Source organism: Cydia fagiglandana, chromosome 11 (assembly GCF_963556715.1).
Source record: "Cydia fagiglandana chromosome 11, ilCydFagi1.1, whole genome shotgun sequence".
Classification (NCBI taxonomy): Eukaryota; Metazoa; Arthropoda; class Insecta; order Lepidoptera; family Tortricidae; genus Cydia; species Cydia fagiglandana.
Genome location: NC_085942.1, coordinates 19,036,034 through 19,060,622, shown reverse-complemented (window position 1 = coordinate 19,060,622; position 24,589 = coordinate 19,036,034). Strand labels below are relative to the sequence as shown.

The following is a 24,589-nucleotide window of genomic DNA, read 5'->3' as shown; positions in this document are numbered from 1 at the left end:
TGGATGTGATCCATTGTGGAGTAGCCAGGCCTAAATCCTGCTTGCTCCGCTGGTTGTATGTTATCTATTTTTGGGCCTATTCTTGTCAGTAAGCATTGAGAAAACAGTTTGTAGATGCTTGACATGAGACTTATCGGTCTATAATTAGATACATCACATGGATCGCCTTTTTTATATATTAGAGTTATTTCAGACTCCGTCCATTGTGTAGGCACCTTCTCTTCTTTTAGTATGTCGTTAAAAAGTTGTGTTATGTGTTTAATTAGTCTGTCTTTGCCTACCTGTAAAGCTTCATTAATGATAGAGTCAGGTCCTGGGCTTTTGTTTTTACTTAAGTTTTTTATTGCAGTGTCTAATTCTCTTGTTGTAAATATCTCCGGGACGTTTTCGTTGCTCTCCGTCATATATACTCCGTGTGGCTGTATGTAATGGTCTTCATTTGTGGCTCCTCTAGCGTATAGTTTCTTGTAGAAGTCAGTAGCGACTAAAACCAGTTCCTGTCTATTTTCAGTGACTGCTTGAGTAGAGTTTTTAAGTTTTGGTATCCATTTTTTGTTTCTTGCAGCGGCTCTTTTTATTCCTCCTGTTACCGCAATGCAGTTTTCGTACTTCCTGAGCTTAAAAGCTGTATATTCTTGTTTAATGCTTGCTTTGACTGTTTTGTATAGTATATGTAAGTCTCTTTTTTCTTCTCTTGTTTTATTTATTTTTTCTTGTAACTTGTGTCTGTTAACTATTAAAGCCATGGTATCTGGCGACAGTTTAAACTTTTCTTTTTTGTTTAGTATTTTTGTTTCTATTAAACTTTCGGTAATAGCTTTTTCTAAAGCATTGTACATGTACTGCGTGTCTAAATTATCTTTAATATATTTTTTTAATTTACTGTCTAGAAGTTTGCAATATTCTGTTTGCTCTTTTTCTGTAATTAAGTTTGATTTAGATGATGTAAATTTTTTCCTACTTTTAGGTTTTATTTTCATTTCTATGGTTCCACGTAGTAACCTATGGTCTGAAGGAAAGTGTAGTGTTCGAAGGGTTTCTATGTTTGTAAACAGATCCTTTTTTGTGGATAAGATGTAGTCTATCTCGTTTCGCGTCTTTCCATCTGGTGCTAACCACGTCCATCTCTGGTTTACTTTCTTTTTGTAAAATGTGTTTATGATAGAGAGTTCTTCCTCTAGTGCAAAGAGTTTCAGTCTGTCTCCACGTTCATTGCAAGTACCAGAGCCATATGGGCCGAGAATCGAGCCAATTTTTTCTGTTGGTATACCAATCTTCGCGTTGAAGTCTCCGATAATAATTTGAAAGTCTTCTGATTTTTCTCTTGCTTTATATATATCTGCGTAGAATTCTTCCAATTCTTCGTTGGTTGCCCTTTCGGTTGGAGCATAAACTTGTATAATAGAGCATTTTTTGTCTTGGATATTAATATTTAAAAGTGCAACTCTATCAGAGATGCCTATAAATTCTATTATTTCTGATTTATATTGTTTTTTAACCAAGAATCCAACGCCTCTTTGTCCTTTGGTTAGGCCGTAGTAATAATGGATGCACCAGTCTAGCTCTTCAATTTCATAACCCACTTTTTTGACTTCTGATAAACCAATGACATCCCATTTTACATTTTCCAATGCAGTTTCGAGTTCTATCATGCGGTGGTTATCTTTTAGTGACCTTACATTGTAGGTGCATATGTAAAATTTTGTAGTCTTTTTTGAGTTATGATTGTCTTCTGGAGGGTTTTGGTCTTTTTCCCCCACGGTGACCAACCGGCTTGGGGGAGGGTTTTTTGAAGTTGTTTTGAATAATGTTGTGGTATTTGCTACTGTGTGGTTCCGGGTGTTGGTGTATTTTATTAGTTTTTTGTCCCAGTTATTGAATTTGATCTTTTCCGTTCTACAAAATTCAGAATGTTGGGTTTTAAAATCTCTTTTACTGTTCCCTTGGTCTGGTTTTTTTCTGTATTATCTGTTGTGTTTACTTTCTTTAGTGATGACGAGTTGGGTGAGCCAGATTCTTCTCTTTTTCTTTTGTCTCTGTTTGTATCGGTTGGTTTTTTAACTACAAGCTTGTCGTATTTTATAAAAGCTATGTTTCCTTTTTTCTTTTCCGCCTCCACTTCCAGTTGTAGCTCTTTTCGCTTTGCCAGCACTTCTTTGGAGTAATCTTCTTTAACGTATATACCTTCTGGGAGTCTGGCTTTGTTCTTTAATATTAAATGTTTTTTCCAGGTGGACGTGAGGGTGATAACTACCGGCCGGTTTTTATTGTCACATTTTTTGCCTATTCTGTATATGTTTCCTATTTCTTGGCTGTCTAAGTGTGTGTCTGACTCAATTATTATATCTTTTATAAAGTCTACCAGCTCGGCTTCCGACTTTCCGATCTCGTCAATTCCGCACAAAACTAGGTTGTATTTCCTTTTTTCACGTTCGATGCTTATCCATATTAGGTCCGAAAACTCAAACTCTTTTCATGAAAAAAGTTACATGGATGCAACTGCAGATCTCCGTTTGACTCTGAACCAGCCCGTATGGTCCGCTCTGACAATATAATCCTAAGAAGAAGTAACAACCATCTGACTTTTCAACGTAGAAGGGAAGTAATCTGTGTGCAATGGGTTAGTCATATGGTATGGGTGCCGGCAGGGATCGACACACGAGCGACCCAAATGACATAACCGTGACCACGAGTGAAGCGAGAGGTGGTGTAGTCTTAGGCACATCATAAATAATAGTACTAGGTACATAAGGTTCACTCTTTACCAAAACGTGTCTATTACGACAGATATGACCACAAGGTGGCGCAAGCGCCAGCAGGCGTCCGTTCCGTGGCGGTGCGCGGCAACTACTACCGCTAGACACCAAAATTGGTGTGGGCCGCATGCACTTGTAGCGACGCGGCGAAATCGCGGAGTGAGCCACGCCTGTCCTAGGTACGCTAGGCGTGAGACACTAGACACATGAACGTATTTATTTACTTTTCTGGAAAAACTACGCGTTAATTACGTATTTATAATATGATTGAACGTATAATTATTAAAAAACAGAATAAGTACCATGTATGGCTCAACCATTTCGAAAAAAATCCAGAACCAAATGGACAAAAACATATTTAATCATCGAACCATGCTCACGAAATTTTAGAATAGATACTTACCATTTATTTCCGTATAAGTACACAGTTATACAATACATACACAGAAAGAAAGAAAAAAATGACTTACGTATAACTAACTTGTACACTGTACCTACACTGAAAAAGGTGAACACTCAGCATAATGCCGGGTCCTACTGGAGTAGTACCTGACGCTGCTCTTTTACGAGAATCGGTTGAGAATTGCGACCTGTAGAGGAGAACATCCCGATACGAAAGCATTTTAGCCTAAGCTGAAACGGAGACATTCGCTAACGCTCGGTCAATAATTTTTTTTTTTATTGTACTATGCAGCTGCACCTCTTAACTTAGGCTCCACATTCGCATGCAATTCGCATGCATTGGGAAACGGTCGTGCATCACATGCATCGATAACTGCATATTCACGAGCATTGCGACATACTAATTAAGAGCATGGCTTTATTTCAGTATTTCTACGTTTGCTGGAGCACAAAATATTTGTGGGATAATCTTACACAGTAGACAAATATTAGGAACCCATATTGCTGAAAGGGATTTATTCTTACTTTTACTATACCTTTTCTAACTTCGTATAGGTACGGTCGAAAGTACTAATTTATGACCCATTTCGTACCATGTCACAGTCACAGGACAATTAATATGAAAGTCGCGACCTCATACTATTGTCACTGTGACAAGGTACAGTCAAGGAATTTAAATTCCGACCCATTTCGTACTTTGTCACAGTGACAACCGTATGAGGTCTCTAGCGGCTTTCATATTGATTGTCACTGTGACAAAGTACGAAATGGGTCGGAATTTAAATTCCTTGACTGTACCTACAAAATGGGTCATAAAAATTAAAACTTTCGACTGTATATATGTATTAATTTGATTCAATTCTTGTAAATCCAATTTCAAACATTACCATGGTAACACATTAAAGGGAAGCAACGCAAAACAAAATCCCTGAAGTAATAACATTTCTGTTCTGCCATCGTGCGCCCTTGACCGGCTTTGTTTGGCTTAAAAAAGTTGAGGAACGGACACAGACATATACCTTAGTATAGAACACTTCAACGCGAGCCCACATCCGTACCGTAGCATCATCATCGCATCTTTAATTTCTTAAAAATTCTGCATGAATCAAAATACATACATGTTATAGGCTGGTCATTTTTGCCTTATATTTAAGTGTGCCCTATAAAGGGTTTATGATGATAATGTAATCCTGTTGTCCCTCATTGGGAGCGTAGGGCACGCAGAAGAATTTTCCATTTGTCGCGATCCTGAGCGGCTACTTGCAGCTCTTTCCAGCCGAGTCCAGTTGAGCCAGCCTCCTCAACTGATCGCCTCCGTGTCATAAGAGGCCGCCCCGGCCGTCTACAGGTCGTCTACGTCTACCGTATAACGTGTCTCATACAAAAAAGTTTAGGTAACAATTACAATAGTTTATTTCCAAGAATATAGTACAATTAGTACAATGCTTGGTAGTAGGTTAGGTCAGCACTCAGCAGTCAGCATATTCTTGATAGCTTTGCATCTAAGTACAACAAATTTGATTGGTCACAAGTCACAATCGAGTGGTCTTGGACGACCAATGTCCTTCAATTCGATTGGCCCTCGACACACCAGTACACCACCCAATTCAATTGACGAAACAGTAAAATGGTATAGTCTGGACTGGATATTACTAAACCGTTTTCGGTTCAGTTTTAAATCAGAAATTAGCATGCTTGGCTTACGGCGTCTATTTACATTGTATGTCTGCGAAATCTTTCTCTCAAGTAAACAAACTCCATAATGGCTGCGTAAATGGGGCGCCGTTTAATTTGAGGGCATACCTTTACAAGGTTAAGGGGAACTAGTGGGGGTGGGGAGGGGGGGACCTTATGTAAGAAAAAATATGAATAGGCCGACCCCCTTCCCCCTGTTTAATATTTATTACGTAAGATTATAAAGTAATTTAATATTTTGGTAATAATCAATTTTGGTTTTATTTTAAAGTTTTTCTTTAATATTCATATTTACACACGATTTTGATCCGTCCAGGGGCGCAAAACCCACTCAGAAAGTGGATCTGCCACTGGAATATTTAAAAATGTACCCTGAATTATCAACCGTAAGGTAAGGTACAATTTTACATAACACCTTATCATATTGAAGGTATGGTAACAGATATTTACATAATTATAGCACCCATATGTAGATAAACGTAATTGTATCAATTACTGATACATTTAGGGTAATATATGTAGATAAGGGTTTTGAGTAACTAATTTAAGACTGATACCGACTGTTTTTTTTTTTGTTAACTTTAACTTTAAAAAAAACTTTTAGTACCATCGTCGAGACAGTTGACTCATTCGTTAACTTTATTGACCGAGCGAAGCGAAGTATGGCTGTCCGCCAGTTCTCCTCTAACGATAGCATTTTTCAATTAATTTTCGTGAAATTTAGTGAGCAGGTTTTATAATTAAATTAAGCAGATTATATACTTTTCCTACCTCTATCAAAGTCGTAACACTAATTGAGTGGATTAACTTCGAAGTCGGTTAAATCCAACTGTCAGGTTTTGTGATTTTGGAATTACCAAAAAGGTACCTAAGTAATAGGGTAAATATTTCCTAAAGGGGTCGTTTGGATTTATCAGAGTTTCAAGTTCTCAATTATGTACATATCTTTAAGCTACAGTCACAGTTTCAGTTTCATAAAACCATTCAAAACCATTCTAAAAATGCGTTTAAAATGCTAAAGGTTAAAAACGAAACGACCTTCCATAATACTTACCGAGTTAAGTTACCAACAAAAAAACAGCGTTTTTTAAAAGGTTTTATAATATACGTGATTATACGTCGCTTACGCCATTTTGTGTGAAAGGCGACAGGTGTGCGTATACAGGCTGGTTGGAAATGGCTATTAAATTAATTGGCTAAATTAATAGGGATTTTTGAAGCGAGCGATTTTTAATAGGGATTTTTTTGCTTTTATAATTGACAGTAAAGGGTTGTGGATTAATGTTGTCATCGATATAGTTAGATTAGTATTTACATTATACTGTATAATGTAAATGTACTTATGGCCAACCTGTATATGTATAAATTATACAAACATAATTATAAGTACATTCCCGTTGTTGTTGCAGGGAGGTTTCGGGATTATACTGAGCAACTTTTAGGTACTATGGGGCCAACCACGAAATCGCGAAAAAAAGAAATCCCCCCCATAGAAAATGGACCAGCCATGAATTTTTTTGTGATTTCGGGGTTAGATAGGAAAAATTGTTCAATATAATCCCAAAACCTCCCTGGCAACGGAAATGCTATGTGTTGGCCACCCTGAATATATATCGTATCACATCTTTGTTACTATAGAAATAAGTTTGTGTTCCGATATATTTAACCACTTTGGCCGTCATCTATTTGATGCTAATTGTACCTGCCCCTATCTCAATCAGTGAGCTTTATTTACAGGCCTGACCCTATAGTCTCATTGATGGAACCGACTGAGCCTACTAGCCCAATTAGAGTATTACTGATCCCATCAAAAACATAAATGTAAAAAAGGAGAGCCAAGTTCTATACAAAAATTATGCTTGGCTGTGGGGTTCGCCGCAAAAAGAATGGAGATTTAAATGAGTGCCAAGTTCTATGCAAAATCCAAATATGTATTTATAGGAACAAAATAACATTATAAACAAGTATTAAACTCTATTTCTTTGCTTTATTGGATACCTATAACAATTGCTGTTATTTTAAAAAAATGCGAGATCTTAAAGCAGGTTAGATTTGACTTGGCCAGTTTTCATTACATCAGTCATTTTATAAAGTTATTCAACATATATATTTTGTAATTCTGATAAAAACTGGCCAAGCCAAATCTAACCTACTTTAAGATCTCACATTTTTTTTAAATAACAGCAATTGTTATAGGTATCCAATAAAGCAAAGAAATAGAGTTTAATACTTGTTTATAATGTTATTTTGTTCCTATAAATACATATTTGGATTTTGCATAGAACTTGGCACTCATTTAAATCTCCATTCTTTTTGCGGCGAACCCCACAGCCAAGCATAATTTTTGTATTGAACTTGGCTCTCCTTTTTTACATTTATGTTTTTGATGGGATATCAATACTTTTTGTAAAGAAAACTAGGCAGGTATTGAGATTTAATGTTTTTTCTTGTGTTTCCGCTGCATGTTTTTTACTTCTGTTCTTTGTATTAATTATGTGGTGCCGCGCGCCGCCAACGACACACCGTTGGCCGGTTGTTTAGCGCGTATTACAGGTTTTTTGTATGGGGACCCCCCCTATTTTTTAACTTTTATTTATTTTTAGATTTTTTCCTACCCTTACACACAATTACCGAGCTGGATTCCAAATTTCATCCTTCTAGGTCATCTGGAAGTAGGTTAGGTTTAGGTACTATATGTCAGTCATAATAAAAAAGAAATTTGTATGGGAACCCCCCCTATTTATTAACTTTTTTTTGTTTTTAGATTTTTTCCTACGCTTACACACAATAACCGAGCTGGATTCCAAATTTCATCCTTCTAGGTCATCTGGAAGTAGGTTAGGTTTAGGTACTTATATGTCAGTCACAATAAAAAATGGTTTTTTTGTATGGGGACCCCCCCTATTTTATAACTTTTTTTAATTTTTAGATTTTTTTCTACGCTTTCACACAATAACTGAGCTGGATTCCAAATTTCATCCTTCTAGGTCATCTGGAAGTAGGTTAGGTTTAGGTACTTATATGTCAGTCACAATAAAAAATGGTTTTTTTTGTATGGGGACCCCCCCTATTTTATAACTTTTTTTAATTTTTAGATTTTTTCCTACGCTTTCACACAATAACTGAGCTGGATTCCAAATTTCATCCTTCTAGGTCATCTGGAAGTAGGTTAGGTTTAGGTACTATAGGTATGTCAGTCAGTCTTAAAATTTACGACTTTTTGACCTTCATATCTTTATAACCGTTTGAGCTAGCTTCATGAAATTTGGGCTTCTAGATGTCCTTATGGATATAATTAAACACACGTAGTTTTATGTGTTTACGTTAAAGATGTTTTGAGTTATAGAAGGGTCAAAAGTGGCACCAAGTGGTTCGTGTAATATTACACTTGGCGCTGGCTAGCCAGTTCCTTTGCTTGAACTTGGCTTGACACGCTGCCGCGTGTCTAGATCTGTCATTGTCAAAAGTGATATTTCTTCAACCAAAAATGTCACCTTTGACACTGACAGGTCAGTTATAATATCGGAAACAGATCGAATAGGTAACTAAAACTCGAATTGGCCAATAGGCCCACTGGTGCCATCAGGTAAGACTAGGGTCAAACGCCTGTAATAAAAGCAGAAGCACCCTGTATGCCCGTAGGGGCGAAACAGGTGGCCGACGCACGCGTCTGCTGCCGTAGATTTGCCTTTGTTTATACTCACACAAACACACGCACATAGGTAAGTATACAGTGCGTATTTGCAGTGCCCCTTTATTTGCATTAATAAATACCTAATCAAAATTTCAACTAATTATCACATGATATGCAAATAAGAATGGATAATACAATAACGCTATTCACTTGCACATCCATGGAAAGTTGGGTACATTGCAACTGCAGCCACAGAACAAATAATAGTACTAGGTACAGAAGGCTCACTCTCTAACAAAACGCGTCTGTTACGATCAGGACAGATATGGCCGGTAGGTGGCGACAGCGCCACGCGCGGCGTATGGCTAGCCACTAAAATTGCTGTGGAACGGATGTACTTTTAGCTACCTGTTGCAAAGCGACGAAATCGCGGAGTGAGCCACGCCTGCTGCAGCTGCATTACGGTTGCGACATTACTACGACTTTGAGGCGGGCGCTGTACCTATCTGTCGATTTCCCCTGTAGTTGACTCTGTTCAGCTCAAATCACCTGGGTTAGTTAAGTAAACTAAAAATACACTTAATTCACCTTTACGTCATTGTCAAATTTGAAACATGTTTTTCGTTTAGGTACTCTGTTCACCTAAGGTGCACCTAACTAAAAGCTAGGGGGGTTCGCGTGGTCCCTATAGAGCTACTAGTATATCTGTATTGCCATCTGAACGTCACCATTAAGAACCAACAGGAGTAAAGTACAAAAAATTACAACTAAAACCTGCTTAGTATAACGCCATCTTTGAATAGCGAATCGCCGCCATCTTGCTCCTGCCTTTAAATGAATTTACTCGTTAATTAGTCCGCACTTAAGTACTGTCTTTAGCGAGTCATTAAGTAAATTAGGTAAAAGACGGGCATTTATTGCATAGACAGGTGCCATTTTAGTAGTTATAAATCCATTTAACATGTAATTAAACGAAATGATCCTATCATAGAACAAAAACTGTTTTTTTGATATAAAAAACCGCCAAGAAAACCTCCTGTTTTTAGAAAAAAAGTTAGAACAAATATAAAAAAAACCATACGCTTGTGAAAGTTGCTATATCGTTGACATAAGCTTTGTTTTTGTCTGGCTTGTATAAAAGGTATACCTGTAGAAAACAGAAGGTAGTTATAATCCTTTAGTATACAGACAGACGGACCATTTTTACACCAATCGCTGTCAAATCAGGGTTGCTCCAGAAATACATATTATCCTGTTATTTTTGTTTCAATTTTTTTTTTATGAAATAGGAGGCAGACGAGCAGATAAATCGCCTGATGGTAAGCAATTATCGCTGCCAATGGACACCTGCAACATCAAAGGGGTTGCAAGTGCGATGCGGGCTTTTAAGATAGGAGTAATTACACTCTTTTCTTGAGGATTTGATGGTCGTATCGGTACAGAAATACCGCGGGTGCGAGGCAGAAAGTTTCTGGAGAAACGCACAGTTGAAGCCTGCCAACCCTCTAATCTAAGTGGCTAAGTAAAAACCACTCATGTATCATGTGAAAGTAATATATGTAAATAAAATACCGAAATTTTGGTACCTCATCTCATCAGTTAATTGAGTGGCAGGCTAGTAGGCCGCTTTGCCCACTATGCTACTTACTAGTTCAAATCTACCTAAAACAATACAAAGCACTAGTAATTTTTTTTTTCATAAATTGTAATTTCGCTAGTAGAAAAATGATTGATAGTCCATTTTTATTACAGCCATAAACCAATTGAGGGACAACCCTGCGTGCGCGCGTGCGCCGCGCACCTGCTGTAGCGGCTGCGAAGCACGCTAGGGCTGTGCCAACACCAACTTTTAAATTAATCGAACCACACTTACGCTCTTCCAATCTAAATTAGTAAATCTAAAGGCTAATGATAAAATTAGATACCGTGTAATTACCGTGTAATTAGATATCGTGTGCAAAATTGCGTCCTAATGTGTCCTTTCTAGAGGTCTTTCAAATTATTTTGATACCATAATTCATCTGATATATGTTTAAGACAAACAAAAATCGAGCTCATTGCGCCGCGGTCTGATAAATTCATTATTATAGGTCTATGGATTCTTGGTAAACGTAAATATATATCAATCGTACAGTCGCCATCATATATATCGCAGCGGCCAAGGTGGTCATAAATATCTGAGCACGCCTCTATTGTCCAGGCATTAGAGTGCGTGTTCAGATATTGTGAACACCTTGGCCGCTCCGATATATCTTGATGGCGACTGTACAAATAAAGGCTCCCTTTTTGTACTAAATGACACAGAGGGATCACAGCAATATCCTCATATACCATATACTGTCGTATTCGAACTTCAAGATATTCACAAGAGACGACACGTACTAGATCCATTCTAGATATGTTATAGTTTAGATATCAACTAGTTCTCTTTTGCAGCGCAATTCGGGCAACCAGCAATGTCACTTTTACGTTAGATAGAGTAATCTATTAGATGTGAATTGGATCTCTAAGTCATATCCTGTGGAAATCGTTCAAGAGTATCCCCAGAATCGCGCAAATGTCAAATTTGACAGGTTAGATCTTAAACATATCGTTATCGTATCTTGGTGATGTCTATTTCATAATCCGAATCGTGCCCATAATCTACAGTAGGTAAATACCTATTTCCGGCTTAGCTACTTACAAGCCAAGAAAAGGAAATTATGATATTATCAATGTAAGCCTAGGGTTTAAACTAATTGCTAGAACTAATTTCAAATACGATATTCACGATGTAATTAAGTCAGGTGTTCTAGTTAATTGATGTTTACTTATTCATTGATTAAACGGCGAGAACTGAGACACCAGCGCGCCGCTCTCCCACCTTCGTCACCGGGCACGGCATTCTCCTGCCAGCTATGCGGTCGCGGCTGCCGCTCTCGCATTTGCGGAAGTGCCGCACTCTTAATATAGACGCTGTTTAAACCATCATCTTATTGATGTGACAGGCCAATGATGATGATGATTCATTGATTAAATCTTTATTGCAAAAAGAAAAGTTAATGTATAGACAATTATGTTTATGGTTGAAACTCATGAGAAATTTCCATAGAAAACGTCTCATTCTTATGTTTTATTGCTGTTTGGTGTACTTATAACATTAACTCATACTAAAACGGTGGGTACATGAAGTGCCCGTTAAAAACAAATAAATATATGGGGAAAATGTTATATAGATCAACCTAGGCAAAAGTTTGTACTATAGGTACTCGGCATACATACTTAAAGTCCTTTTTTTTAGCCTATTTGTGTCCCACTGCTGGGCAACACTTCCCCATAGATTTTCGTGTCAACCACACAACTAAAAGGCTTATTCGAACCTCCTGCTTCGTATGCACGGTCACTACCGACTAGGTTAGGAGGCCGTTAGTCAAAATCTTACAGTTCGAATCTTTCCTAATGCTAAAAAACGAACTTCACAATAAGTAAGCAAATTTCTTTCTAAAAACGCGGACTTGAATAACACCAAGATATTGCAAAAAACCCTTCATAACGCAAAATTTTAAAGTAGGGAAGTAAAGCAGGTGTAACCCCATTAAAAAGTGACACCATTCTGACGTCTATGAGCTGTCAGAATTAATTAAAATGATATTTGTACAGCCCGCCGAAGGGCTTTCTTCCGACAAAACACGAAGGTTCCATACACGATACATACAAATGTGTAAAAAGTGAACGCGAACATGCGGACAGATGCTTGGTGCTGCCCGATCGATTATGCGGCCTATCACGCGAGTAGGTGCCCATTATAGGGTCCCGTGGGCATTCACTCCAGTATTATTATTTATTAATAGCTTATTGAAATAAAACTATGTAAACGGATTATATCGCCGACTTTTCGAACCCTTTGCAGCGTTCGTGGCCTACGGGAGATCTCCGTTGACCACATGTATAGTTCGTTTTTATTAAGCATTAGAAAGAACTCCGCAGAAGCAACGTCCAGTTTTTATCAGGCTCGTTAATGGTTAATAATTATCTAATGTAGCCTGGTCAATACATATAATTTACTTCAAATTGTTACCGCTAAGCTAAAAGTGCCAGATTTAGAACCACAAGCGAACTTCTGCGAAGTTCTTTCTAATGCTAAAAAAACGGACTATAATGTGAAATGTGAACCTTTCGAATTTGTTTTTCAGCCTTTTTCTAGTGTCAGGGAGAGCCTGGCCAAACTCTATAAGCTAAATACTAGTGGGCTAAAACCGCTTAGGTGCGGTACAAACTTATCCGTAACTCCAAATAATACTTTCTCTGTCAAAAAAAAGCATTTATGACAAGATAAACATATGTATAATGTAATTAGATAAAATTAGAATAAAAGGATAAGTGAAAGCATTTTACCACTGCTAATATACTCCCTTATTTAAGTCAAAATATTTTATTTATACGGAACCCTCCTTATCCTCAAGACACACCTGACACACTTGTTCCTTTTCTAAGCAGATGTTACTCTCTTCATTATAATTGTATGTTTATTTGTACGTTTCCGCTGTAATGGGCACCAATGTGGCGAATACCCCATAATGCCTTACTGTAAAATAGGATGAGCATAAGCATAGTATCTATGAGACATGTAGCGTTTTGGTACGGAATGGTGATGTCATCGCATATCGATTTTGCATGGGGCCCATTAAATGTTAACTTCTAACAGGTGGCTTTTGTCTATTAATAGTGTTATTAAGGAGTTGCATATGTTTTCGCGATAGCAGTTCTTAGCACGGAATCTCAAATGCAAAGTTGTTATTGTAAATGTTAAGTATTAATAGTATATTTTTGTTTGCTTCATCAATTTTCAGTTCTCATTAGCCTTTTTGTCGCCCAATGCCATTAAGATTCTTGTTGGTAATGTAAATGGTTAAGTCCAAGCAATTACTTTTAGTGCTTATGTAAATTATGTAAAAAAAGCTATTAGAATTATCGCTAGCTTTTTACAATTACATTTGTATTAATAAAAATTCCAGGTGCTCAAAGTCATGTCGTAGAAAATCATATTATATTTTCAATCACATATTTTACATATTTCTTCATATCATTATTAATGAATAAAAGCTGAGCAGTGGAGTGTATTCATATACACTCCACTGCTCAGCTTTTATTCATTTATTGGGAAACAGTCAATCATTAATAAAGCAACAGAAAACAGACCTCCATTTTCCTAAGTTTAAACATCAAAAAACATATAGGTACCATAAAATGGGGTGAGTAGGGATTACGAGGAGAGGCGGGTTATGAATGGGGAGAGAAGGGATGACAGATGAAAGGGTGAGATCGTTTTTAAGGGATACTGCTATATACCTAAATAATGTATTCCTATTACAAATTGAGCTATAGTTAATATTTATAATAAAAAAATCGATTCAACAGCGTTTAGTAATCACCTTTTGTATGAAATCCCATCTCACCCCACCCCAACTACGAGGGACTACGGTATTATGTATGTACGTCACTCTCTCAAGTTGATCTTGTGTACACTTCGTTTAGTCTCAAAAAATTTTGGCCCAATGTAAACTTACGGCCTGATTCAAACAATGCTTATAAGATGTCACAGCGACAGGATACTGATCTGTATCAAACAATTTTTATACTTTTAACAAAAAAAAAAATCTTGTTCACATAAAGTTGAATCACACTCGGCGGCAATTCTCTATTTCCCGGCTTTTTAGTAGCGTTACTCACTTATATAAGTGAATTGTCACTGAAGTTTTAAACTTCCTGGTCACATTCAGGGGGGTCTGTGCATGTAGGTACTGGGGTTAGTAAATATTTTACAACCAGATACCCCACAACCCGTTGTCCTAATTAAGCCCGCTCCACACTGTCCTCTGTAAAAAACGTAAACACAAGCACCTGCGCGCGCGCCGAGATTGGCAGGTGCGCGCCCATCTGCCGCGCAGGGGTGGTGTGTCTACTAGCAGTACAGGGTGCTTGGGACAAAGGATTTAAACTTTTAAGGTTGTATTTGTGAATCAACCACCCTATGGCGGGGCCCTTCGGGGACAAGGAATAGAGGGCTAAAGAAAAATGGCTCTACGAAATCGTGGCTTCAGCTGGGCAAGACTGGTCACAGAAGGTAAAGGACAGGAAAAACTGGCTGAATCTAGAGGAGGCCTTCACCCGAAGAGGGGTCTCTACAAAATATATTTTTTTTTACTTTTAAAGCATTTTTTAAACTTTTTTTGTACTATGTAATTGTAGAGAATTAATAATCAGAATCAGAATTGTTTATTGCACTCATATTAGTATACAGTTCTTAAAAACTACTAGTACAGTTCCACATGAACCCTGTAAGGGTATAGAAATATACTTAACACTAACTTATGAGATAGCATGCATCGTAGGCTTAAGCCAATTCCTATGATTTACAATGGTCAATAAAGGCTTTTTATTTATTTATTTTATTTATTTGTGAATCTTGATTGTAAATATTGGTTGAAACAACACAAAACCTCAGCGGTTCCGCACGCCGATGTGTCCGTATCGTGCTAAAACGCGCGGCCTCGGTAGGTCACTGGCTCATGATGTCACATATCTAGCGCCAATATTCCGCCATGGAAACGTTTCCGTGTGTTCTACGCTTTGTAACCGAGCACGCGAAAGATGGTTCTAAAATAGAACCACGGGCGTAGCGATAGTGAACCCTATTAAATATTTATCATTGAAAACATAATTTAAAAGTCAATACTGGTGGCTGGTAGCCAAACTCAAAATATGCATCAACACTCGTGTGGATAAACTGCAACTTTTTCGTCATTTTTGAAGGATACAGATAGCCTTTACGAGCTTTTTGATATTTGAAAAGATTTTTGTTTGAGGAATTGACGTTGTGAAATAATTTTTTTTTTCTTGTGGCCTGTAGGCCTAGTACATGATTGGCGTGACAGAATCTCGCGGCGAGATAGACTACCCGTCTTTTTCTAAGTATGTTAATTAAAGAGGGACGGGTAATCTATCTCGCCGCGAGATACTGTCGCGCCAATCATGTGCTAGTCCGGCTGAGGACAAGAATCATCATCATCATCATCATCATCTCAGCCATAAGACGTCCACTGCTGAACATAGGCCTCCCCCTTAGGAGGACAAGAATACAAGGGTAAAATCGTTCGTCCAAGCCCCCTGTACAAGTAAAGGCACTAGTAATACAATGTTATGTGAACATTGAACATAAATAAGGTAAGCCAGCAGGCTAATTGCAAAATACTGTCGCCATATATCAAATGCGTTTGCCAAAGCTTTGTCTGAGGGTGAGCGATAATTTTAACTTAGGGACTTTTTAAATATTGACTGTTGACCTTTTAAGGCTTTCATGTACAGTCACAACACGGGATTGTTATGCCATTTAGGGTTCTTGCTAAATTTGACATTCTATAGCGCAAGTATTGAACAACCAATTTAGCTTGGACCCTAAATGGCCGCAACAATCGGATGGTACCATCATGGATGTATATCCGTTTTTAGGACCCTTGTCCTTGTTGCTGGACATCTGCTGGTGATTTCTGTACTAAACCAATTTTGTAACAAGCAGAATATGTCTGCGAGCGATAGTACGCCCTTATATTAAAGGGAAAACGCAACAGCAACAGCTGCTTTCTAGCTAGATAGATGTATCTTACTTGTTCACACTTGAGCCACAGCACGATAGTGGCGCCGGGTCGCCGGAGACAGCCTTCGCGTTGCTTCTGTTCTTCTAGGATGTCGCTGTGACGTCGCCCGGTTTTAAGCCACACCTCAATGGACCTGCAAAACAATTAATATTTGGTATATTATACATAGGCATAGGCAGCAAAGTGGGTATGGCGCTGCCTAGCAGTGGGACTTTCTTAAAGGCTAGTAAAAAAGAAAAAAAATACAGTGATGATAAATATAGAGGGTACTTAAGTAAATATGTAAGGTAGGTAAGGATTGCGTTTTTAAGTTTTTAGAGAAAGTAGATATTAAGAAGGGTAGTGGTGCCGATTTGATTCATCCCCTTTTCATTAAAATGTGCGCCCGTGAATTGACAGTGCCTTTAACTCGAATCTTTATTAAGTCCTTTTCTCATGGTCAGTTTCCCTCTTCTTGGAAAAAAGCCTTGATAACACCAATTTACAAAAGTGGTGATGCGAACCTTGTCATTAATTACAGGCCCATTAGTAAATTGAACATATTTGCTAAAATCTTTGAGAAGATCGTTTACAACAAGATTACTTCTGCTTTCTCTCAGCACATTGCCCCTAGCCAACACGGTTTTTGTCAAGGTCGTAGCGTGGATACAAATCTCCTGACCTTTACCGATTTTATTATCAATAGGATATCTTCTGGCTGTCAGGTGGACGTCGTCTATACCGATTTTTCGAAATGTTTTGACAAAATTAACCATAATAATTTAATCAAGAAACTCTTTGAGCTCGGTATACACGGCGACCTCCTTAGATGGATAAAGTCTTACCTGTCAAATCGCAGTCAGGCGGTTGCCTTGAAGGGTTATACTTCTTGCTTTCTTCCTATACCTTCCGGAGTACCCCAAGGATCACATCTTGGTCCCTTACTATTTATCTTATATGTCAATGACATGGCAACCTGTTTTCGAAACTCTGAGCACCTCGTCTATGCAGATGACACTAAAATCTACAAAGCTGTGTCATCGGAAGCAGATTGTCTTGCATTACAGCATGATTTGGATAACTTTTCCCTCTATTGTTCAGATAATCATCTTTTCTTGAATAATGAAAAATGTTTCATAATCAGCTTTAATCGTAAAAATGATCCGTTAATTTTCAATTACACCTTAGCTGGGAAAAATATAGCCCGGGTATCTTCCATTAGGGACTTAGGTGTTACTTTAGACTCACAATTAAATTTTAGTTTACATATTGATAATATATGTAAGCGAGCTTATACGAAGTTAGGGATGATTCTCAGGATCGGACAGCCTTTTAGGCGCCCTAATACTTATAAACTATTATTCTATTCCTTTGTTAGGAGTATACTTGAATTTGGTTGTGTTGTGTGGACACCTCAGTATCAAGTTCATATTGATCGCCTGGAAAGGATCCAAAATATTTTTCTAAAATCTCTCTGTTACAGAACGGGCAATTATTTCGAACGTACTTCGTTAGCAGCGAGGCATTTTTATGTTCCTTCCCTTTATAAACGAAGACAGTATTTAGATGTAAGGTAAGTGTCCCTGTGAATGACACTATTAGGAGGAAATTAAGACATTTACCCGGAAAACTACTTAACTATGACCCATACAGACTATTGGTGTATGCAGATTTATGAACCAGTTCTTCCTTAATATCAGCGGAACAATACATTGTATAATAGTAATAACAATTATTAATTATTTCAGTTTTCCTCGACATCTGAATTTGTACCAGTGGATAACTGGCGAAATTTCGAATGTCCCATTGTATGACTATGAAAAAAAAATGTCGTTGACCCAGTGTATGACATGGAGGTGCATCAAGTTTACATGATAGCTGTAACCAATGTATGACACTAGTTACGACCCAATGAATGACACCTCAATACGTAACTGTCATTCACTCCACCACCATAGTAAAACAGTGTATGACACTCATGTCAGATACTACTCACATGATCGAAAAATAATTGGTTTTTACAGAGTATATTAAAAGTATGTCTTACTTCCTTACAACATGGTCAATATTAAATTTCATAAAATAGTAATTTTGTGCGAGTGAATGACATAGATGTCATACACTACTAAACGCTAAATTTTTTTACCAGTGTATGACATGTCTTCTAAATACTAACGTAAGGAAAATAATCTACTTTTAATATACAATATCAATCGTTTGGTTTATTATGTAACAATATGAATAAGCACTTACTAATTACTTATAAAGTCCTGTTTTTTATTTACACTTTTAAGATGCAAAGTCTTAACAGATGTACTAAGAAACCCGACGCACAACTAAATCGATGCACCTCTTATCAAAAACTACCTCACAAAGTGAAAAATATTTAACGTATTAATGACAGCTTCGGAACAAAATTCAAAGATAACACATGCAATCGATTAAGTCCTGTTTTATGTTTATATTAAAAACCGTTTTCTTGTTTTTCAAAATAAACTGCGTAAAAGTCATACATTAGGTCAGTGTCATCCATACGGACGTTTACCTTAATGTTCTTATTTAAAATTCTTAATGGAATAATAAAATGTCCGAATCTCTTAGAATTAGTCACTTTCAGTTGTCCGCACCTCCCCCTACGTTCCAGATCTCTTTTTCATATCAGCTTTGCTCGTAAGAATTACTCTCGGCACACTTTTTTCAGACGAGTCCCTAGTTATGTTAATAGGCACTTACATGACATTGATCCTTTTCACTCTTCCTTGTCTAGTCTCAAAATTGAACTTAAGCGTAAATTGTTTTAGTTTTAAGTATTAAAAATCGTTTTAAATCACAAAATGTATAAATGTAACTTTCAGATTGTCCTACCTACCAACTAGTAAAATAAATTGATGACTACTTATCCGATAATACTAAATTAGATATTAATCTTAAACTTATTTACCAATTTTCTACTTACCTACCCTACTATAATCTAAAACAATATTGATTTTGTTTGGAAGACTGGTAAATACAGTTTATAAGTAGATATGGCTCATAATTACAATTTTTATTTTTTATTTCTGCGGTTATTATGTATGTTAACATTATATAGTTACCTACTCATGAATGAACCTCAAGGTCTGTTTCTTAAGTATGTTAAGTACACTACATTGTACTAAAAATCCATTTGTATTATGTGACTGTTTGTGTTCTAAATAAATCAAAAAAAAAAATATGTACACTTCAGCCCATTCGTGGTGCGCCTTCTGATGATGCAAAAATGCAAAATTAGCTCCGGTGCCTCCTTTCACCAAAACTAGTCGAATCGGCCCCTGAACGCTCTCACGCTCTAAAGACAAAGATATTAAGTTTCGTCTTACCATAATGGCCACTTAAAAAGTCGTAACGACACAAACTGTTCCCAGTCTGCTCTAGGATCAAACCGAGACTGACTTTGTCTTTGTCTAACACATTGTTTTTAGTATTTCCCTCTCTTTCGTTTCTGTTATTTTTTGTTTCTTTTGTCTGTGCTTCAGAGCGGCTTTACTTCATAGGAGTTTCAATTACTTTTAAGATAAAGTTAATAGTACGGTGGTCATAAAATTTCGTACTAGTACATAATGCCCACTAGTAGTTTATCTATATGTCTAAAATAAAGTCCCCTGCCGCGTCTGTCGGTATGTATGTTCGCGATAAACTCAAAAACTACTGCACGGATTTTCATGCGGTTTTCACGTCCTATCAATAGAGTGATTCTTGAGGAAGGTTCAGGTGTATAATTTGTTAACCCGTGCAAAGCCGGGTCGCTAGTATTAAATATATTAACAACCGGGGGCCCGTTTCTCAAAAGCTTGTAGAGTCTGGCTAGCCAAAAATTGTTGACAGATATTTCGTTGCTGTATCACCAATTGTCTATGATTTAAAAAAAAGTTAAAAGACAGTTGTCAATTTATGTTATTAATTCAAATTGTTTGCGGTTTATAAGGGGTTTAATTTAAGTAATATTAATAATTTCTATACTGAGTGAGGTTCGCAAACTATTATTAAAGCTCGTAAATAAATACGACAATGTGCGAAGTCGACGTGAAGCGTTGTTTAACGAAAAACTGCAATGTTTACAAATCCTAACCAAATGTAAACAAATTAGGAGGTTGGTGCTCTATAAATATTTTGATACTTAAGTACTAGTTCTAACATTTGCCTATTACTTTGAATAAGTACGTGAATTTATTAATGCCTGAATCTCATAAACAAGAAAAGTGTATAAAGAAACGGATTTAACTAAAACTGTTTAAAAATATCCATAAAATCTAAATATTGGTACGTAAACATATGTGTTTGCCGTTGACAATACTTTAAATAGTGATAGAAATTATGTGAGCTAACTTTGAGTGCACGTAAACGCTCATTTAACTTATTTCCTTAGGTCCTTGACTTGTGCACAGAAAATCAAAAATATTGTCCAGTATCAAAACTATAATTCCTACCACTCAAAGTGTGACCAGCCCAAGATTTTTTGAATTTCCCGCCAAACATTTATGTAAAATTTCAGTAGCCAGACTCTAACTTGTAATACAAGTGGAAGTCCCTTTCTAACAAAAGCTGTCAAAAAGTGACGTCCGCTTGTATTACAAGTTACAAGGGTCACGGGCCCCCGGTCACTCACGGTCGTGTCTCACGGAAGTTTTTAACCGACTTCCAAATCTCAAAGAAGGAGGTTATCAATTCGGTTGTATGTTTTTTTTTATTTTTTTTATTTTTTTATGTTTGTTACTCCATAACTCCGTCATTACTGGACCGATTTTGAAAATTCTTTTTTTGATTGAATGTATATGCATACAGATTGGTCCCGTTTTTGTCAAAACCCAGTTCTGATGATGGGATCCATGAGGAATCGAGGGAACTCCTCAAATCTTAAAGGCACACACATAGTGATTTTTGGTTTTTTATCAACGAATCAAGCATATACATCCAAAAAAGTGACATTTGATGAAGTGGAACTGCTGATGATGATCAGAACGGAACTCTTCAACGACGCATAGTTCACGGTTGGCGATTTGTCCTCTTCGTTATGTTTGTTAAGCAAGTTAAGTTTTTAAGCCACATTTTTGTCAAGCTCGAGTTCTGATGATGGGATCCATGAGGAATCAAGGGAACTCCTCAAATCTTAAAGGCATGCGTATAGAGATTTTTGTATTTACATCAGAAAATCAAGCATTTTCATTAAAAACTGTCGCATTTGATGAAGTGGAACTGCTGATGATGATCAGAACAGAACTCTTCAACGACGCATAGTTCACGTTTGGCGATTTTTCCTCTTCGTTATGTTCGTTAAGCAAGTTAAGTTTTTAAGCCACACTTTTGTCAAGCTCGAGTTCTGATGATGGGATCCATAAGGAATCGAGGGAACTCCTCAAATCTTAAAGGCATACGTATAGAATTTTCTGTATTTTCATCATAAAATCAAGCATTTACATTAAGGCGATATGATTCGACTCATCAACGAATCTGAGGGGGTGAGGTGCGCGGCAAACCGTGAAGCCCCGCCCGCGCGTCCCGAACCGCTCGACGAGCACGTGAGCGCGCGCTGTGCGCGGCGGCGATAGCAAACGGGTCACAGTATAAGGATCTTATGATGGCAGTATTTTAACCATACCGTGCAAGGGTCACGTTTTTATACTTTTTATTGTATATGTATATATTTTTTGCATTACGTGTTTCTGATCATTATATTTAGAATTATTATTTTTACAGAGCCATGTGTACTTATTATTTAGTGATCGGTAACAACGTTTTAATTTAATGGCAGCGTAGTAGAATTAAAGTACCGAAAGGAAATAAACATTTTAAGGTGACGGTCAATTAAGGTAAGGTATTGTTCATATAAAGGTAAGGTATAGGTAGGTAGGTAGGTAGGTAGGTAAGGTAGGTAAGGTAGGTAGGTAGGTAGGTAGGTAGGTAAGGTAGGTAGGTAGGTAGGTAGGTAGGTAGGTAGGCAGGCAGGTAGGTAGGTAAGGTAGGTAGGTAGGTAGGTAGGTAGGCAGGCAGGTAGGTAGGTAAGGTAGGTAGGTAGGTAGGTAGGTAGGTAGGTAGGTAGGTAGGTAAGGTAGGTAGGTAGGTAGGTAGGTAGGTAGGTAGGTAGGTAGGTAAGGTAGGTAGGTAGGTAGGTAGGTAGGTAGGTAGGTAGGTAGGTAGGTAGGTAGGTAAGGTAGGTAGGTAGGTAGGTAGGTAGGTAGGTAGGTAGGTAAGGTAGGTAGGTAGGTAGGTAGGTAGGTAGGTAGGTAAGGTAGGTAGGTAGGTAGGTAGAACCTTAATCAATCGGGGTAAAACGCAAACATAATCGAAGAGTTTGTATACTACATTGTAAAACACCGGTTGAGTAGAGAGTAATTTTTTTTTATATGACAAATGGTATTCGGTTTTTGAGTATCAAGGCATACCTAAATAAAGAACACTATTCAATAAATTTCAGCAAATCGCTTGAATACATCCCGAAAAACAATACATTAAAGAAAAATAATAATAAAATCATAAGTCAAAAACTGTCACTAGTAGGATGTTGATACTCAGCAAAAATATCCTTCATTATAAGAGGTACTCACAAAAAAAAATAATTTAATTTTTTTTTATCGGGTTTAGGGAAAACTCAGTTAAAGGTCAGATGGAGGAGCGGATGATGTAATTGAATTGATTGGCAGAGCTAGACAAAGATAAGTCTGCAACGATTTTGATTTGGTCTAACTTTTAACTTTTTTCATATTATGAGAAAGCCACATAGTGCTTTCGGTGGGGGGTGTTTAGTATTCATCCTTAATACCTACTGCTATACTGATTTACTTGAGGTAGCGAGGCTACTGGCCGGCGACACACAAGCAATGGTCTAAAAAGTAATAACTAACGGTGTCAGTGTCACCAAAACATCGCGACAGAAAGGATATCTGAATTCGCAAAATATACCATAAAACAGTGCCTTGAAATAACGAGGAAGCCAGCAGCGAGCAATCCACCCGCCGAGGCCTCTGCCAGCTGCAGACCACAAAATCCCGGTAAGCCCTTCTACAATCTGGTAAAGCAGTATAGTGTAGCGAAGGAACTAACTTAAAAAACTACAGTCCACTGGCTTTACGCCACACGTACATACCGTAATGTAACAAATTATTTTCAATATTATGTTTTGTTTCTTCCAAATATCTATTAAATAATTAACTGATTGTTGTTGAAAACCTGTTCAAGGACGCCGAATTAATATCTACTATTCCACGTCCTTGAACAGGTTTAAAACATCAATCACTTTCTTTTTCTACCAGATATGGTTCAGTCAAATTAATTTCTTCTACCTTTCTTAGCTAAACTCTAGTTCTACCTAAATTAGCCAGACTCTAAAACCAGTACAGGCAGCAGCAGAAATAGATAAGCAGAATAACATGTTCAAAATGATCGACACAGACCTTATTATCTTGACATTTCCGTGTCATCATTTTGATTACTAGGCCCCGTAGCTATTTCTGCTGCTGACTGTACAATCCAGTAAATTTTAGTGAAACTTTTATATTTTTATTCAGTCTAGCGTATGTTTATTTATTACTATCGACCCGCCCCGGCCTCGCGCGGGTTAACAAATCGCTTAATAATCCTATAAACTTTTGTATAGGATTTTGCTTTGTTCGTCATTCCCGCAGCTCGACTTTCGGCCTCGCCCAAAATTACTGGGGGTGGAGCATGCTTGGACATTCGAGATAAAGCTCCGGGCCTGACGACCCTCCGCGGGGTCGGCCTTCAGCCTCCTTCGGGCTCGCCTAACCTACTTGGAAATTTGAATTTGGCCTGTGTCCGCCGCCATTTTGGATTGTTCCTTTTTTTTTCACATAGTAATCTTGGGCCTCCAAGCTCGCCGCATGCCAAATCTCAGCGCACTCGGACCAACATGAAAAAAATTAAAAAAAAGTCGCCCTGTGTGAATTTTTTTAAATGCAGTTTGTTTTGTCTTGGGGCCCTCTATGACATTTGGTCGAGCACCCTCCACCCATCTCGCACCGTTTAAAAGTTGCCATACAAAATTAAAATGACCATTATTTCCGCCATCTTGGATTTTTTCCAAAAAAATTTTTATAGGAATTTAGGGGCCTCTATCTTCCGCCATGCCAAATCTCAGCGCGCTCGGACTAACTTGAAAAAAAATAAAAAAAGTCGGCCATTTTGAAAAAAATTAAATGTATTTTGTTTTGTCTTGGGGCCCTCTATGACATTTGGTCGAGCACCCCCCACCCATCTCGCACCGTAATATGAATACTTTTTGAGATATTGGGGAAATTAAAGATCTCTACTTTCCCCCCCTTTTTTTGCTTATAACTTTTGATATTTTGTGTGTGCTACTACACGCTTCGAATACATTTGTCTAGGCATTATGACGAATCTAATGAGGTATCACACGTATTTTTAGGAGTATTATCTCTATTTTTCACCGTGTTCAGTTTCTCGAACAAGACTAATACAACCAAGCACAAGATGAA

General features: G+C 37.5%; 1 protein-coding gene across 1 annotated transcript in view; it reads right to left on the bottom strand.

The window, feature by feature from the left end:
- Positions 1–24,589, bottom strand: part of LOC134669136 (tRNA dimethylallyltransferase) — a 310,456-nt gene that overhangs the window by 38,171 nt on the left and 247,696 nt on the right. Inside the window, exon 4 of the mRNA XM_063526681.1 lies at positions 16,131–16,254. Within this exon, the coding sequence (XP_063382751.1) occupies positions 16,131–16,254 (124 nt within the window). The remainder of the gene's footprint in view (positions 1–16,130; positions 16,255–24,589) is intronic.